General features: G+C 43.9%; 1 protein-coding gene across 3 annotated transcripts in view; it reads right to left on the bottom strand.

The window, feature by feature from the left end:
- The window catches only part of NAT10 (N-acetyltransferase 10), a 53,290-nt gene that overhangs the window by 13,616 nt on the left and 21,043 nt on the right, over positions 1 to 18,631 (bottom strand). For all 3 annotated transcript variants that reach the window (XM_036891779.2, XM_057507539.1, XM_036891778.2), the window contains exons 9-21: positions 16,950 to 17,083; positions 15,667 to 15,760; positions 15,421 to 15,519; positions 10,177 to 10,313; positions 7,496 to 7,620; positions 6,903 to 7,053; positions 6,530 to 6,626; positions 5,583 to 5,699; positions 4,625 to 4,726; positions 4,452 to 4,526; positions 3,767 to 3,883; positions 3,084 to 3,217; positions 2,825 to 2,873 (exon numbers count right to left, since the gene is read on the bottom strand). In XM_036891779.2, coding sequence (XP_036747674.2) covers positions 2,825 to 2,873; positions 3,084 to 3,217; positions 3,767 to 3,883; positions 4,452 to 4,526; positions 4,625 to 4,726; positions 5,583 to 5,699; positions 6,530 to 6,626; positions 6,903 to 7,053; positions 7,496 to 7,620; positions 10,177 to 10,313; positions 15,421 to 15,519; positions 15,667 to 15,760; positions 16,950 to 17,083 — 1,431 coding nt within the window. The remainder of the gene's footprint in view (positions 1 to 2,824; positions 2,874 to 3,083; positions 3,218 to 3,766; positions 3,884 to 4,451; positions 4,527 to 4,624; positions 4,727 to 5,582; positions 5,700 to 6,529; positions 6,627 to 6,902; positions 7,054 to 7,495; positions 7,621 to 10,176; positions 10,314 to 15,420; positions 15,520 to 15,666; positions 15,761 to 16,949; positions 17,084 to 18,631) is intronic.

The raw sequence follows: 18,631 nt of genomic DNA, 5'->3' as shown, positions 1-18,631 counted from the left end.
AGCCAGGAGAGGAGCCCTCCACAGCACAGCCCTCGCCTTCACAGTCCACATGGCCTCAGCTCCTACACTGCAGCTTTCAAAGACAACCCTACTCTGTAACTTTCTCAGTTCCAGAGTAGTGCAGCACAGCTGGCTCAGCTCTCCAGAGCCATGGAAGTGAGCTACTTGCTCCCAATGGGTCAGATTCTGAACTCAGAGTCATTACAGCTTCAACTCCACATGATCCAATCATGTTTTGGACTTACAGCCAAAACTCCAAGGTAAAAACCTAGAGTTCCCATGCTGGCAAAGTACATGATTGCAAGTGCAGGCTTTTTTTAGTGCTGAGTAAGTGACCACAGATTTTTAAGTTTTTAATACATAACAAACATAAAGCCCTACACCATAAAAATATCTAATGGATTTCAACTGAAGAACATTCATGTAACAAACACCAGCACCAAGTCACAGATGACCAGCATGCAGTGTTAAGACCACGGGGACATACCACAGTCTACGCTAACCTCAGTGGTGTGCATTCTCCTTGCAGCTGACTGCCAAAGTTATACCTCACCCAAACTCGTCAAGGACCTGGTCCGTCTAGGAGCTGCTCTGTGCCTGCCTCAAAGCTGAGCACCCAGTCATCTCTACCAGTCCCAACTTTAAACTTTCCAATGGCTACTACCCTTGGCTACTGGTTTTGCGCCCTCCAAAATCAAACCAACACTCTTTCCTCTCGGCTGATGACCTCTCAACCTTTGGACAAAGCAGAATCAGGAGAGCTCCTTCACTCTCCCAACACCAACTCACCCAGCAGACTGACACTTCTGTACCCACCCTCTCTGCCTCCCCTCTTGCTGTGAGGGATGTGGTGGCCACCTCTCCTCCTGCATTCTGCGTCCCAGCCCCTGGCCTCCTCAAGGCCTGCACTCCCGCAATCAGACTGCCTCAGCTCAACTATTACCTGCTTGATCTCCAAAGGATCATGTCTTGCAGCAAACATGCTCTGGAATCTCCCATCTGGCAAACCTGGCTTAACTGCAGTCCTCCGCCAGCTACCTTGCACCATCTACCTACTCGTGGTCCATTTCCCCACTCTCCCATTCTCTTCGTTCAGGTCGATCCCTCCACTGAGACTGCTTTCACTCCCATCACCCATGCTGTCAAGTCCTATGGTCAACTGTTTGTCCCCATCTTACTTGTTCTCTGACAGCAACTGGGTCCCCTTCTTGGAACACTTGTTAATCTGACACCATACCCTCAACTTCCTCTGACAGATTAAGGCCACTCCTTCTCAGTCTCCCTTGCTTTGCCTTCCAACCCAGTCCTCTACACAGTGCAGAGTCCAAGGACTCCCCCTCCTTTCCATCTACTTTCAGGCCCTATCTTCAATAGCTTTAAATATGTATTCATACACTGAACAAAAGTATTTATTAAATACATACTAGACATAGTAGATGCCATTGAATGCTGGGGTTACAGCTGTGAAGAAAAGAGAAAACACCCTTGTCCCAGGGAGTATATTCTATTAAGAATATGCTGATGACTCCCAGATCACCCTCTCTCTAGCCCCAGCCTCTTCCTGGAACTCCAGTCTCCTGTAATGGCTGCCTATTCCAGGTTTCCATTTCAGTGTTTAATAGGCATCTCACACTATGCCAAAACAGTTCCACTTTGACCTCCAAACCTGGTCCTTGCCCTGTGGGTCTTTGCAAAAAGTGCCTCCAACACCCAGTTTCTCATCCATTCTCTCAAGCCATAATCCTAAGAATTATCCTTAGTCCTTCTGGTCACTCATCTTGCACATCCAATCCTTCAGTTCTAGTCAGGTGGACCTCCAGAACACACCTTGCATCTGGTCACCTCTCTCCACCTTCACCTCTTCCTCCTCAGTCCAAACTGCATCTCACCCACTCATCCCCCTGCCTCTGCTCCTGGGCCACTACCACCCACTGTCCACACAGAAGCCACAGCTCCTCTCCTCTGACCCCTTTCTCCAACTGAAGGGGAAGAAACACAGCATCCTCCCCAGGCCTAAATGCCCCCTCACGAACCACCACCCTCGTTTGGAAGGACTCTCCAGCCACAGCCTTCCCTTGTTTCCTTCAAAGCACTGAGTTCATGTCCACCTCAGGTCCTATGCTTGCTGTGCCTTCTGCTTGGAAAGGATCTTCTCTCATGACTGTCACATGGCTGGTCAACTCTGGTCATTCAGGTTTCAGTGTGAAAGGTCACCCCTCATAAGCCTGACAGCTCACACCACTATAATTTCAGTGTTCGGTTTTCTTTGTAGCATATAAGACTGAAAATTTCTCATTTGTTTGCTTTCTGTTGCCTATTTCTACCCTTTAAAAAATAAGCTTCATAGCTTATCTTGTTCACTGATTTTTAAAAAAATGTTTTTTTTTTTATTCACTGAGTCACTAACTTTCTTCCCTTCCATAATAATCCTCTATGGCTGTCATCCAAGTTATATACCTACTTCAGATAACAACAACCTGTAAGTCTGCACAACCGCAATCCTCACCTACATCTTTTTTTTTCCAACAAATTCAAGGAGGCCTCTAGGTTATAGGGTTCCAGAATTCGATGAACAAGTCCCTGTGCACCTCTGCCATTTTATAATCAAGCACAAAACCAGGTACACAGCAGGCAGGTACTGCGTGTTGAGGTATAAGTGTGATCACATGGCCTTTCAGTGGAGGTGGCTCTTTCTGTACCCATCAGAACAAAACTCTTGGAGGCACAGCATAGCAGGAAGTGGCAGGCTCTATACAAGGGCAGACCTGACACCAACCGCAACCACAAACCCATACCATTCCCCTCTGCCAGACACCCTACTCACCGGGGTCTGTCTCAGATAAACAGGAACAAACCCAGCTCGTTTCCAGAACCTCAAAGATACAAAGAGAGCAAGTCACCGTGGATGCCTTCTGGTAGCAGCTGACAGATGAAGATGGGAAAGGCCAGGGAAACGGAGAGCCAGCAGACGGCTGGCAGACACCAGCAGGAAAAGCAGATACACAGCTGACCCAGCCCTCATTTCCAGGTTGCCAAGGCCAAGGGGGCTGTGGGGGGCAGGGAAGAAGGCAGGCAAACCTTACTTGAGGAGCCGGGGGGTCAATCCATAGGACACACCCAGGTAATCCAGGTGCTCAGCTGGCCTCTCATTCAATTTGAGAAGTAAGGGAGGCAGGTCCTTCCGGGGAGTGACAACCTCTTCCAACAAGCTGACAGCCTGACAGATGCCAAGGAGAGAACAGAGACCACCCAGCAAAGGAGAGGAAGGTTAGTGACACCCACCAGGAATGAACCTGTGAGCCTGACCTTAAATGTAAGCCCCTTCTGCACCCCTCCTGCAGAAACCAAATGAATGTGGGTGAAAAGCTGTAACAGTTCCCACTGTGCATGATGCTTACCAACAAAGACAGGACTTCCCTCAGTCTGGGTTTAGTTCTAAGAGACGGAGATTAGGTAGCAGTGGTTTTAAGCTGGCACATGGGAGCTTGCAAAGATGCAGGTTACTGGGCCCCACCCCAGAGCTTCCGATTCTGGAGGTCAGAGGCAGGGCTCAGGACCTGCGTTTGTAACAACCTTCCAGGTGATGCTGATAATGTGATTTGGTTCTCAGCTGAAGTGGTAGCTGGAGAAAGCAGCTTCTCCAAACTGGGACAGGAAATCTGCTACTTCTCAGAGAACCCAGACCACCAGACAGTTCTTAATCATGCTCTTAAAAACCCAGAGAATTATCCTCCAGGAACCAAAAATTCAGCCAAAAGATGTTTACCTCACTGCTGACAGTGCGAATGTCCTGTGAAGTCTCAAGGACCTTTTCCTCAAGACAAGGGAATCTGCCTTCATAGTACATCTGCAGCAGCTGCAGAGCTCGGCTGCCGTAGCCCATCTAAGAGCAAAAGAGGAGGACAGGCAGAGAAGAGAGATGTTCTGTTTGTCTAAACTACTTCTACACCCCAGTATTGCTTCAAGAAAGCCTTCACTCCAAGTCAAACTTCATTTGGCAGAAAGAACCAAAGAAATGCCTCAGTGAGGTCAAAGCAGGGACTGAGCATGGTATGGCCTTCGCTCTCACACTGTTCAGCCACCACGGATAGCCTCCTGAGCTTGAGGATGGCTGGCCGTGCTTTCCAGTCCACAGATCAGCAAGCTCAAAACTGATGCTCCTAAGGCCAACACCTCAATGGGGATTTCTAAGAGATGGGAGGTAATTACAGAAAACAGACCTGCTTTTTCATAAGCCCCCATCCTCACAAAGGAAGAGCAGGCACACACAATCATCCTGTCCACTGCCCACTCCCAGCCCTGGGCAACAGGTCCTCAGAGGAGCAACTGCCTGCTCCCTGACCAGCTTCCTATCCCAACCACCAAGTACACCTGCCCTCCCAAGCTGCCAGCAGCACAGCTGCAGTGAGTAACAACATATAAGGTTTGAGAGAGCCATGAGGACACATTACCCCTTGATAATCTGGGTGAACAGCAATGCGAACCACCCTTCCACCTGAAAGGCCACCGAAGTCCGGATCTTGGAACTGTGTGGGAGGACACAAGCCAGGAACTTAGCAACAAAACACCTCCCCCGCAGTGCCAGCTCGCTCGCTCAGACACACCGGGGAAAGTGCGTCATCACCTGTTCTGACACTGTCCATGGAATCAGGTCCCCTGAAGCCTTCTTGCCTCGGGACAGACTGTTCAAGATGGACTGGCGAGAAATCTCCCCCTCAAGGCACACCTGTCAGGGAAGCAAGACAGTGCAGACAAAAAGGCAGCTCCAGACTGGGAGCCACTCACAGAATATCACCAGCGTGCTGCAAGGTCTCAGACAAGGCCAGCTGTTTCCCCTCCACTTCAGGCTCAACTCTGTAACTGACTTATCCATTTCCACTGGGAGTTTCACCTCTGTGCCCTGTGGGCATCCTGACACTGTCACCAAGAAGGCAGCATCTTGACATCCTCCCACCCAGAGCAAAAACCAAGCTAGAAGGGGGGCTCCACACAAGGGTACATGTGCCGCTCTGTACAGAACAATGCAAACCACAGTGATTGAAGAGTCTTCGAGGAGAATGGTTAAGCACAGGATGGTACATGCATATAATGAAATACAATGGGACCTTTAAAAATTATGAAACTTATGAATATTTGACACACTGAAATAAAGAAAAAAAAAAGATTACCAGCACTATAATCTCAAGTTTACAAAAAGGAGAAACAACACAGATTTGCATAAATACATGTCAGGTATTAAAAACACTATTTCTACAATCTATTTCTTCCAATTTTATAAGTACCATGTACTGCTTTCATAATAAAGGAAGAAAACAAAAATGTTTAGTTTTAGGAGGAGCTGTAAGTCAAAATACAAGTGGTCAGTTCTGGCTTTCATCCACCTATGACCAGCAGGGCTCCGGGCCTCTGTCAGCTATGGTCTCTTCAGTGTACCCCAACTGCCTGCCTGCATATACCCCACCACTTAGCTCCAGACCAGCAATCAACAGCTTCCCCTCCCTCACTAAAGTTACCAAGCCACTCATCCTCAATGCCTAAGTGGTTCCCAAATCAATGCCACAAGGATTCCTCTGCTTCTGTACCTGGATGACAGCAAGCACTTCAGGAAGGGCATTCTGGGTTGGGGGTACGGGAGGCAGAAGGCAGAACAGATGGTGAGCAGGGGCATCGGAGAGCATCTGGAGATCATTGGGAGAGTTCTGTGGGGGTACAAACACGGGTCAGTGAGGACACTCCTCCTTGTCCTTCACTTAGGAGGCTACTCAGGAACTATCAGATGTCTGGAGTACTGCCTTCCCCAAAGCTAAGGGATGAGCTGAAAACCCCACAGGGAGCTTTTATAGCATCTTGGCCAGCCAGCCTGAGACTCTTCGTAATGGTTCAAGTGAGACTTAGACTCAAATGGTTGTCATCTCACCATGAGTGCTGAGGCTGCAGAGCAGGGACAGAGAACTGTTTAGTTAGCACTTGTATTTCACAGCTGGGAAGTAAGCATTCTCCTGAGAAGAGGCTGCTATTTCAAGAAAAGGGTCACCACTTCTAACACCAACTCTTCAGCCTTCTATTAAAGGACGTTCATAAAAATACTACCAGACACTCAAAAAGCATCCTTTCTAACGTGCCCTTTAGTTTTTAAGAATTTCAAATATTCTAAATTCTCATTCACTGTTCCCTAAAAATAGGTCAGAGGTATAAGGCTGGTCTCAGGTCAAACGGTACTACTGGGATACAACAGGCAAGATATAAAAGTACCCCTTTTAAAATGGGCATAGCTCTCCCTCCTTTCCAGCTACTGTGCACTGAGCTACATGCAGAGATTCCACACTCTGTACATGAAGCTATAAGCCCAAGTTAAGCCTGAACATTGGGAAATGCAACCCCAGCAACCAGATCACTGGACCTTGCCAGTGTCAAGACACTGAAGTCCCCATGGAGCAGCCCCCTGAACCTCTGGATAATAAAAGACGTGAAAAGCCAAGTCAAGGGGCACTGTCGGGGTGAAGTTCACCCAAAGGCTAGCTGCAGTCACCTTATAGTGAGAAGCCACATAGAGGGCCACAAGCCGTTGCAGAAAAACTTCAGAGGCCTTGTGGTAGCAAAACAGGGTATCTCTGTTAACATAGTAGCTGGGTCTGGAGTTAAGCAACCAAAACAAATCAGAGGAAGCCCGAAACATACTGCTTCCAAGAGTCCCCTGGATATGAGGACTTCCCTCAGCTTGGGAAGAGGAGCCCCAGATCCCGAACAGAAGCACAAGAGGGAAGATGGAGAAGGCAAACAGAGAATGTTCAACTCTCCCCCTCCCCGGAGCAGCAGCCTATGAAACAAAGGGCCCAAACCTTCTGTTTAATTCCTTCATCACCCCTCGCCCTGTTAGAGGACAGTGAGACCCAGGAGGATACAGCTCACAGGCTTCAGGCAACGGGCAGCCTGAGACTATTCGAGTAATGCTGAGGCAGTCCAGGCACAGCAAGTCATTCAGCCACTTCTCCACAGCATCCCCGGGGGCGTATCGGATGGACTCCTGCAGGGAAACCTCATGCAGCGTCCGTGCTATTCCCCACAAAAAACACACAATGAGAAACAATTATTAAATACGCTTTGTCTAAAAGAGCAAGGCCAATGTTCTACTTATCTTTGTCACATGGGGCCCACATAAATATGGCTCAAGAATTTAAAGAGTGGCTTTAAATTGTTCTGATGGATGTTCAACTTGCCATGACACCAGTCCCAAAGGGATCTCACTACGTCAGTTGCAACCATGCCTGAGACGGTGACAACCAAGGCTCCAGCCCAGAAGGCTGGGCTCTGGCCCTCATCTGGTGACTGCCTTGCCATTCCTTGGAAAGAAGCAACTCTACCTCTTGGGGACTTGACCTTTCTGCCTGATGGGAGGAAGGTCTGGCACCCATGATGGCATGAGGGAGAAGGGTCTGACAAGGGGCTCTGGGGGGCTTGTGTGCACAACAGAGCCCACTCAGAACTCGGGGGGTACCTGATGCCAGTCTGGCTGTCATCGTGGTCTTGTTCTCAGCAGTGGTGCTGATCTGGCTCTGGGCACTCTGTTGACGGAGCTGCTGAATTAGCTTGAGAGACAGGGACCTGCCAGTGCCCTCATATCTAAGAGCAAATTCAAAGGCAATCAGCCTCCCTAATCCACTGTCTAGGAGATGACAGAAAAGTACTTTCCTCATCCTGCTGAGATACTACACCCCAGTTCCCCCAGGATGAGCATGTCCAAAGGAGGCAGGGCAGCTGCGTGGCTCAGCCTGGAGCCATCCAGGCCTCAATTAAGGCATCTACTTTGTTCTTCTGGGCAAGGAAGGAACTCCACCTCTTTTAGCCTTATCCTCAAGAGGGGATTATTCTACACATCTTACAGGACTATATTGTGAGGGAAAAAGTAAGGACTGAGAAGATGATATGGGTACAGCCTTTATGTAACGAAAGTGGATCACAGTTCAATGGTCAGTTAATGAGGGCTGCCATTAGAAGTAACATTCATAAAGAAATGAACAGAGCATTTCCAGTTCAGAAAACCAAAACTAAACAAATCTACCATTCAAGTAATACCTCATTACTTCACTTAAAGGTGATATAGAACAACTAACAAATAATCTGGAAAAAAAGAAATCTATAATCTGATCACCAAACAAGCTCTTTTCATTTGTATTTTCTCCCTGTCTTCAGTCACAGCATGTACAGACTGCTCAGTGGGTTTTGTTTCTTCAGTATTACATCATTTCACAGTACTCATTGTTATGATATTCTAAGACTGTACAAATACTTACTCAAACTCTACTTTTAAAGAATGCTCAAAAAACTTGGATTTTGAAGTATTTTACTCCCCCTCTCCACCCAACATAACATAGCTTTCTCAAAGGAATTCCATTTATTTATTAAAAAAAAAAAAAAAAAGACTAGGCACAAGCAATAAAACTAAAACTTTCCATGCTTCCAAGGACATTATCAAGAAAGTGAGAAGACAAAGAATAGGAGAAAATCATGTATCTGATAGGGAACTTTATCTAGAATATATAAGGAACTCATACAACTCCTCAATAATAAAAAGACAACCCAAATAGAAAAATGGGCAGAGGATCTGAAAAGATATTCCTGCAAAGAAGACTCACACACACAGCCAATAAGCACTTAATAAGATGCCCACATCACTGGCCACCAGGGAAACTCAGATGCAAACCATGCTGAGACACCACCTCATACTCACTGGGATAGCTATAATCAAAAAGATATGTAACAAATGCTGGCAAGGACATGGAAGAACTGGAACATTCCTACACCGCTGGTGGGAATGTAAAATGGTACCTTTGCTTTGGAGAACACCTCTGGCAGTTCCTCAAGTAGTTAAACATAAAGTTACTATCTGATCAAGGCATATACCCAAGAGAACTGAAAACATATCCACACAAAAAACCTGTATGTAAATGTTCACAGCAGTATTATTTCTAAAAGCCAAAAGACAGAATAACCCAAAATGTCCATCAACAGATAAATTGAAAAACAAAATGTGTATAAACATACAATAGAATATTATTTGGCCATCAAAAGGAATGAAGTACCAATATAAGATATATAGATGAACCTTGAAAATGTGTGGTAAGTGAAAGAAGCCAGTCACAAAAGCCCACCTACAGTATGATTCCATTTATATGACATGTCCAGAAGGGGCAGATTCTTAGAGACTGAAAGTAGATTCATGGGTCCCTAAGACTGAGGGGTAGTGAGTGACAGGAGGGTGACAGAGAGTTGTGGAGGTAATGAAAATGTTCTAAAATTGACTGTGGTGATGGTTGCACAACTCTTTGAATATGCTAAAAAACAATGAATTATCTACTTTAAATGGGCAAACTTTATGGTATATGAATTATATCTTAATAAATCTGTTAGCAAAAAACAGTAAAATCCATTTTACTTAAATATTTTTATGTAGTCACGATAATAAATCTGTAATACAGAATTATCTCAAGATGTGATTTTCATACAGAAATCTTTCCAGTATTAATGATACATATTTATTGACCAAGGAAGATTTCATAGTATATTGTTCTGTAAAAAAGCAAGTTAAAAACAATACGAAAGCTATGTTTACATTTTTGTTCAAAATGATAAAATAAAATAAATGCACAGAAATGTATGACAAAATTCTAGCAGAAGCTCTCTAGATTGTTGGATTACTGGTAATTTTCTTTCTGCATACCTGGTTTTTCTAATTTTTCTATAGCAAACATGAACTAAATATCTCAAGTTTTTTTTAAAAAAAAGCTCTTGAGCCATCATAGGCCTACCTTCTTATACTAATTACAGATTTATTTTAACACTATATTTTCACATTATTCTAAGATATAAGGCACAATTGATATTACCATCCATGTATCCTTTAAAACTTCACCAGGCCTACAGACAGAGACATGCATCACCTGGGCTACCAAATTCTTCTGTTGTGTTGCCCAGTTAATGTCAGACCAGACGTGAGCTACAGTTCATTAGTAAGGGCCACCTCCCATCTGCAGAAGCCCCAGGAGAGACTGAAGCAAGCCTGAAGATCAGACTTCAGGAGTATGACCTGCCTGCCCAGGCCCAGGCCATTTCTGCTACATGTCACCTCACTGGCAAGACCCTTCAGCAGGAGAGAGGCTCCCACGCAGCATGCCTTACCCATTGATGGTGGAAGCCATGAAAACAAGGTAGGGACCCAGCAGGCTTTTCACCAGCGGGAGGGGAATGGCTGCAGCTTCATCAATCACCACAAGCTCTGCCTGGCCCAGTTTCATAGCATCTGCAGGATGTATATACTGTGGGAAAGAAAAATCTGTATTATTATCTTGGCCACCTAAGGCCACAGCTGTGATGGCTGGTAAGGCATCAGAAAGGTTACTCCCTTCCGTCTTTCCCCCTTCCACTTCTTTTTCTCATTCCTCCTGTTAAAGAGAAAGACACAGGCCCAACATGGGAACACTGCTGCTAGGCCAACTCACCAAACCAGCACTTAGTATCTAACTTAACTGCAGTTTCAACCTGCCCCAGAAATGTCAGTCAGGAATTTTCCGGTCGGCATCAGTAAGACAATGTCACCATGTGCTCTCTCCATCTCCCAAAGAAATATCTAACTTATAAGACTTTTTGTCACAACATGAAGCTGACCTCACCCAAAATAATCCCTTTTTTCTGCTTATGACTTTGTTATTCTGCCTTTAACCTCTTCTTTTCTGTTACCCTTTGGAGAATCTCTCTACTTTGCTAGAGGAGATGCTGCCCAAATCATGAATCTCCTAATAAAGCCAATTAGATTTACTTGGATGGATTATTTTTTAACACTCCTTTCAGTTTTCCTTGGCAGGGCAAAAATGGAATGGGCTGGAGTCAGACACTGGGGTTCAAACAGTTCAACTACCAATGGGTGACCCAGAACAAGTCACTCAATCTCAAAGAGCCTCATATTCCTCTTCTGCAAAATGGAGGAAATGCCTGATAGTTGATTGAGGAACAAATCAGATAAATGTAAAAATGCCTTGCCCAAAGTACCTCAACATAATAGAGGCCATATATGACAAGCCCACAGCAAACATCATATTTAACAGTGAAAAGCTGAAAGCTTTTCCTCTAAGATCAGGAACAAGCCAAGGATGCACAGTCTCACCACTTTATTCAACACAGTAGTGGAGGTCCTAGCCATGGCAATCAGACATCACAAAGAGACAAAAGGCATCTAGACTGGTAAGGAAGAAGTAAAACTGTCATTGTTTGCAGATGACAAGATATTGTACATAAATAACCCTAAAGAATCCACCAAAAAACTATTAGAAATAATAACTGAATTCAGCAAAGTTTCAGGATAAAAAATTAATACACAGAAATCTGTTGCATTCCTACATACTAATGATAAACTAGCAGAAAGAAAAATCAAGAAAACAACTCCATTTACAATTACATCAAAAATAACAAAATACCTAGGAATAAACCTAACCAAGGATATGAAAGACCTATACCCTGAAAGGTACAAGACACTCATGAGAGAAATTTAAAAAGACACCAATAAAGGAAATATATCCCATATTCATGGATAAGAAGAATTAATATTGTCAAAATGGCCATCCTGCCTAAAGCAATCTACAGATTCAATGCAACCCCTGTCAAAATACAAACAGCATTCTTCAATGAACTAGAACAAATAGTTCTAACTAAAATTAATATGGGACCACAAAAAACCCTGACTAGCCAAAGCAATCCTGAAAAGGAAGAATAAAGCTGGGGAGGTAACACTCCCTGACTTCAAGCTCTACCACCAAACCACAGTAATCAAAACAATTTGGTACTGGCACAAGAACAGACCCATAGATTGATGGAACAGAATAAAGAGCCCAGATATAAACCCACATATATATGACTAATTCATATATGATAAAGGAGCCATGGATATATAATGGGGAAATGACAGCCTCTTCAACAAATGCTGGCAAAACTGGACAGCTACATGTAAGGGGATTGTTGTCTAACTCCATACACAAAAGTAAACTCGAAATGGATCAAAGACCTGAATTTAAGTCATGAAACCATAAAACTCATAGAAGAAAACATAGGCAAAAATCTCTTGAATATGAAACATGAGCAACCTTTTCCTGAACGTATCTCCTTGGGCAAGGGAAACAAAAGCAAAAATGAACAAATGGGACTACATCAAACTAAAAAGCTTCTGCATAGCAAAGGACACTATCAGTAGAACAAAAAGGCATCCTACAGTAGGAGAGAATATATTCCTAAATGACTCATCTGACAAGAGGTTAACATCCAAAATATATAAAGAGCTCACACACCTGAACACCCAAAAAACAAATAATCCGATTAAAAAATGGGCAGAAGATCTGAACAAATGCTTCTCCAAAGGAGAAACACAGATGGCCAACAGGCACATGAAAAGATGCTCCACATACCATCAGGGAAATACAAATTAAAACCACAATGAGATACCACCTCATATCAGTTAGGATGGCCAACATCCAAAAGAAACAACAAATACTGGCAAGGATGCAGAGAAAGGGGAACGCTCCTACACTCTTGGTGGGAATGTAAATTAGTTCAACACTGTGGAAAACAATATGGAAGTTTCTCAAAAAACTAAAAATAGAAATACTATCTGAATGAGGAATTCCACTCCTAGGAATTTACCTGAAGAAAACAAGATCCCTGATTTAAAAAGACATATGCACCCCTATGTTTATTAAAGCACTGTTTACAACAGACAAGATATGGAAGCAACCTAAGTGTCCATCAACAGATGAATGGATAAAGAAGATGTGGTACATATATATAATGGAATATTATTCAGCCATAAAAAGAAAAGAAATCCTACCATTTACAACAACATGGATGGTGCTAGAGGATATTATGCTCAGTGAAATAAACTAGGCAGAGAAAGACAAGTGCCAAATGATTTCCCTCATTTGTGGAGTATAACAACAAAGCAAAACTGAAGGAACAAAATAGCAGCAGACTCACAGACTCCAAGAAGGGACAAGTGGTTACTAAAAGGAAGGGGTTGGGGACGGTGGGTGGGCAGAGAAGGAGAAGGGGATTAAGGGGCATTATAATTAGCACTCACAATACAGGTAGGTCACAGGGAAGGCAGTAAGTACAGCATGGAGAAGACAAGTAAATGACTATAGCATCTTACTACACTGACGGACAGTGACTGCAATGGAGTGTAGGGGAGACTTGATAATATGGGTGGAAAATGAAAAAACAATGTTGCTCATGTGAAACTTCATTAGATTGCTTATCAATGATACCTGCATTAAAAAGAAAAATGCCTCACCCAGCACCTGGCCTATTGCTGATAGGTGGTACCTCCCTGGCCTTTCTCTCTTCTCTATTTTCTCCTTCTTCTTCCAGCCTCCCTCCAGCCAGTGAGCCAGAAGTACAACCTGACCCCAGAGGTGGCTAGTGGGAGGGTGTCCACTTTCTGAAGGATGACATGCTGAGCACTGTGCTCCCCACTTTGATACTGTCACTATAAAGGTCAAGGCTCCCTGTGCTGGTGGGGACACTACTAAGACTATTCCCTTCTCAATATACACATTTCCTTGTATTATTTATTTATATTATTGGTTGGCTATCTACTGGCTATCTACTGGTTATATATATATAAAAGCTTAAAATCAACCAGATCTACAAGATTCAATCTGGGGAAATAATGAAAACAAATGTTGCGTGAAGACAAGCTGAAAAAGGGTAAGTATAGTATTTTACCATTTATGGATACATAATTACATAGCAAAATATAAATACATGAATTGAAAGGAAACATACCCATCTCAGAGTAGAGTTACCTATGGGAAGTGACAGAAGGGAATGGCATGGGGAGGAGCACAAGAGGGACTTCCACTGTGTCTGTAATATTTTGGATCTTTACAACAAAACTATAAATGACTTATAAAATATGAAATAAACAGGGCAAACAGCAAAATGTCAGCATTTCTTAAGCCTGAGTGCTTGGATCGGTGTGTTCCACTGGTCTCTGCACTCCTTTACAAAAACGTTTGAAGTATTTCATTACAAGTAAGATTTTTTAACTGCTTTGATAGAAGTTGATGGGTCAGGGAGGCAGTGGCCTCACTCACTTCTAACAGCAGGATACACATCCTCAACAGGGCCTCATGTCTTGGATTCTTAAGGGGAAAAACTAAACAAGTGCCTCATAAAAGGAGCAGAAAGCCCCCTGGAGAGGCACTGCAGACTTTAATACTTATTTTTTTTTCAATTTCCAGCAAGAAGGAGGAAGCCTCAAAGAGACACAAATGGAGCCTGATAAAATCAGATCACCTCTCCTGTGCTTACACTCCAGTCTGGAGACAAGACTGGCAGTATGAGAGGGTCTCTAATTACAAACCCAAGAGCAGTGAGGGCTAAGCCAGGGCATTTCAGGGCAAGGTTTTCCTTCTTTGGTTTATGTATTTTTCTTGAGTTTGAACAGGAATCATTGCCTAAAGCCTACCCTCCAGCCCACCTTGCCAGCAGTCTTTCCTCTTCCCAGCTGAGGGAATCAGGCAAAAGGAAGAAATGTACAGAATGAAGAGATACTAGAAAGAGATCTAGTAAGAAAAAAAATTAAGATCCTTATGTAAAAGGCATTAAATACTTAACATTTTATACTCTGGACCACTGAAAATGGTATACCTCCCTGACAGACATATATATACATATATATATGTGCCTTGACAGGCATGAACATCAAGACATAAACTGGCATAAAGTTTACCTGAACCACTTCCCACTCCTACATCAAAGATAATCAATAAGCCTACTTCACTAGGAGCCCATGGGTCTCCAGCCCTTCTGCAAGCCTGTCACACTGATTTTTGTCTACAATGTAACAAAATTGCACCCTTTGGAAGAATGCAGACCATACAGGCTTACAGAGTGCTGGAGATTTATAGAGCTTTCAGGGAAACCCTGTTTAAAGAGGAAAATAGGCCACTGGCTAAACCACAAAGATTCAGAGTACATCTTGCAAAGTCCCTTTTTCTTTTATATGGAGAGGTTGTTGTTTTGGTTACAGATGCACCATTTCAAAACCTGCTATAACTAAGCAATTAGAACTCATGTCAGAACAATGATTATATTTCTTTTAGCTGATTAACACACTTCCAATCACACTTACTCAATTTTCACGGGACAAAACTACAACTTTCCAATCTGGCTACATATAGTTGTTAGTTTGCTTGAGTGTTTTTCATTAGAAGAGGCTGCAAATCTGGAACAGGTTTAGCATAAAACAACTACATTGTCTAAAAGACAAGTAATTATACAGGAAAAAAAAAAGGCTGTAAAAGGGGACATCTTTGGAGCCATGTAAACAGAGCAGGACACTGGCCCCACACAGCAGGGTTTTCAAATAAGCCTCACCTGAATGGTCTGCCTGTGTTCACGGAATATGTTCACTCTGATCACCGCTTTGTTAAATTCAGGATTTAGAGACTGAATAATCTCATAATCCAGATGCTCCTAATGGAGAAAAAAGTCAAACCAAGACAAACTTTAAAAACAAGATTCAGAAACTAAATATTAAGAAAGTAAACAGACATTCTAAAGACTTCACCTGGATTTAAACCCAGCACTGAATCAAAAGAAGTTCTTATCCTAATTTCCTACCTGATACTGCAGAGCATCAAATCCTTTAAATACAAATTCAAACAGAGTGTGGAGGTTATCAGGGCTTGGGGAGGTAACAAAGATATTGGAGTACCTATTGGGCAAAAGAAGAGGAGGATTTTGTTAACTAGAAAGCTAAAGAAAGGTTTAGTGAACTTAGGAAAAAAATAAAACATTTCTGTTTGCCCAGTCACATAGGTGCTTATCAGAGATAATGGCAGGAAAAAATGTCAGGACACTTCTTGGGAAGGAGAAGTAGAGCAACTCCAGATCTGAGTATATTTTCCTCCCCAACTAATGAAAACACATTAATGATTTGTAGATAGCATGTCCTGGCAATTAGCTACCAACATCTGTGATTACACACTGCTGGGAAGCACCTGGGGATAACTCCCTTGGTGTGCAGAACCAGAATGCTACTCCCCCGGCCCATGTCCTGGGCTGAGAAGATAGCTTCATGCTCATCAACAGCTGTGCTGAGAGGGTTTCAAACTGTGAAGCTGGAAAACTCAAGTGGTGCTGAAGCCAAGGCCAAAGCAAAATTCTGTGGGATCCTTGTTCAGTGTAAAGGATGCTGATGGCTAAGGAGCCGAGTGGTGCCACTGGAGTAGTTAGAATAACAGACCAGGAGTCAGGAGATTAGCTCATCACTAGCACGACCATCCTGGACTTGCTGGGGAACCCTGAGGGAGTTACTGAAACTCCCTGAGCCTAAGTTTATCCACCCATGAAATGTTCACGGAGCTATCAGGGGCACCAAGGAAGAAAATGCATAGAGGAGAATATGGCAAATACTAGGTCCATTATTTATGTCTGCGAAGTTGGAAGCATGTACTCTTCTGGCAATTACATTAATCTCCTGCCCAGGGCAAACTCAAAGGCAGCTCCTCAGACACAAACATGATCTTCTATTGATTAAAATCATTAAAGTGTCAAACTTGTACTTTTCTCAATCAGCAAAGTTGGTCATATACATTCTCACCTTCTGAGAGTTTTAAAGTTTCCCACCCTCACTTCTTTGCTTCTGTGTGTTTGTTCAATTTCAAACAGTGATCACAATGGTCCTGATGTGTGTCTGTGTGGCCAGCACATGCATATATGCACCTCTGAGAGGTTGTGGGGGAAAAGTGTTGTTATTTCTACGACAGGAACCCAAGACATAGAGAAACCACACAGGAGCCTGCCCAAGTCCAGTAACAGTCTCTGGTGCCTTGAGCCCTAATTCTGCACACTGCTCCCTCAGAGCTTACAGTTCCTCAAGATGGGAAATCAGACCCCCTTACCCAAAAGCCACTGCCCCAGCAATCGCCAATCCCAGGGCTGCAGACTTCCCCCTTCCTCGGGCAGCCGTGAGCGCAACAGTACTTCTCAGGGTCTTTTCTGAGATTCCCTCAATGAATTTCAAGACAGCTTTGGCCTGCAGAAAGAGAATACATTAGGTGAGCCTTAAGAAAAGTCGACTTTCAGCCATTTACCATCACATTATATAGAGAAGTCAGGTTGATACTAAGGCTAAATCAAAGTGGGGCAATTCTTACAGATAGAAAGCAAGGCTCTGCACTTGGACTTCTCAAGTCCTTAGTTGTCTTTCAGCCTCCAGACTAAATACCAATGAAATGCTGATAATCCCCAAATCCACATCTCTAGTCAGACCTCTTCCTCACGTACCAGGCTTTTATATAAATGCAACTGACCTGTGCATCTCCCCTTGCATGTCTAACAGACATCTCAAACATACTTGAGGGGGAATGCCTAACGTTGCCCTCAAAACTCCTCCACCTACAATCTCCTCCATCTCAGTTAACTGGCCATTTTCTCCCCATACCTGAGTCATCAGCAAATTCCACTGCTGCTACCTTTAAAACATATGAAAATCCTACCATTCCTTACCAATCTCCTCCCTTTCTGGTTGAAGCCACTATCCTGTCTTGCCTCCATTATTTCAGTAGCCTCCTCGTTAAGTCTTTCTGCTTCTACCTGCATCCCCTCAGTCTAGCCTCAACACAGCAGCCAGAGGGATCCTTTTAAAAATTAAGCCTAGGGATCCCTCTGGCAGCTGTGCTGAGAAAACACAGTAAGCCTCAAACTTTCCATTGGCCCCATCTCTCGCAGAGGAAGTGCAAGCCCTTCCTGTACATCTGTCACCTCCTTCTACTCTCATCCACTCGCTCTGCTTCAGCCCAGGCAGCCTCCTTGCTAGTCCAGGAGCACACCACACAGACTACTACTCAGGCCTATGTACCTGGTGACGTTCCACTAAGCACTCTCCCTCCAGCCAGCAACATGATTCATTTCCTCAACTCCTTAAGTCTTTGCTCAAATACCACTTTCCAAATGAGGCCTTCCCTGACTGCTCTGCCTGGAACTGTAGGACCCCACCCTCCCCCTGGCATTCCCTATCCATCTCTGCTGCTCTTTTATGTTTTGCCATCATACACAACACCTGCTACTACACACCCTGGTTTGCTTATTTCTTGACTTACTCTTATCCCACCAGAACATAAGCTCCATGAAGCAGGTGTGTCCCTCTTATTTACTGCTGAGTGTCTAGGGGAGTGCCTATCATCGAGGAAAAGGAAGATGCCAGTGGCATTGATGAGAGGAGGGGCCATAACACTACTCATGTGCCAAACTGCACCCTGACTGGGATCTGCCTGGGAATAGGCCATTGAGACTAGAAGGCCAGATGGTCCAGCCTGGCCTATCTGGTCTTGAAGAAGCTGTCTTACATGCCCAGGCAACACTAAAAAACGACATTAAAAAGACACCAAATAAAATTAAAAAAATTTTTTAAAGACACCAAAGAGACACAAGCCCAGGCAGATGGAAGGGAAGGAAGAGGAGGGGTTCTAGGAAGCCACAGTCTCTCCAGATGAAACACTCAGAGGGGTTCCCAGTCTACTTGGCCTTTGCTGAATACTGTGTTTTTACCCTTTTGTTGTTTAGAGAAATTATAGATTCTGAT

The sequence above is a fragment of the Manis pentadactyla genome, chromosome 9 (assembly GCF_030020395.1).
Source record: "Manis pentadactyla isolate mManPen7 chromosome 9, mManPen7.hap1, whole genome shotgun sequence".
In the NCBI taxonomy this organism is placed as follows: Eukaryota; Metazoa; Chordata; class Mammalia; order Pholidota; family Manidae; genus Manis; species Manis pentadactyla.
This window is presented reverse-complemented; position numbering and strand designations above follow the sequence as displayed.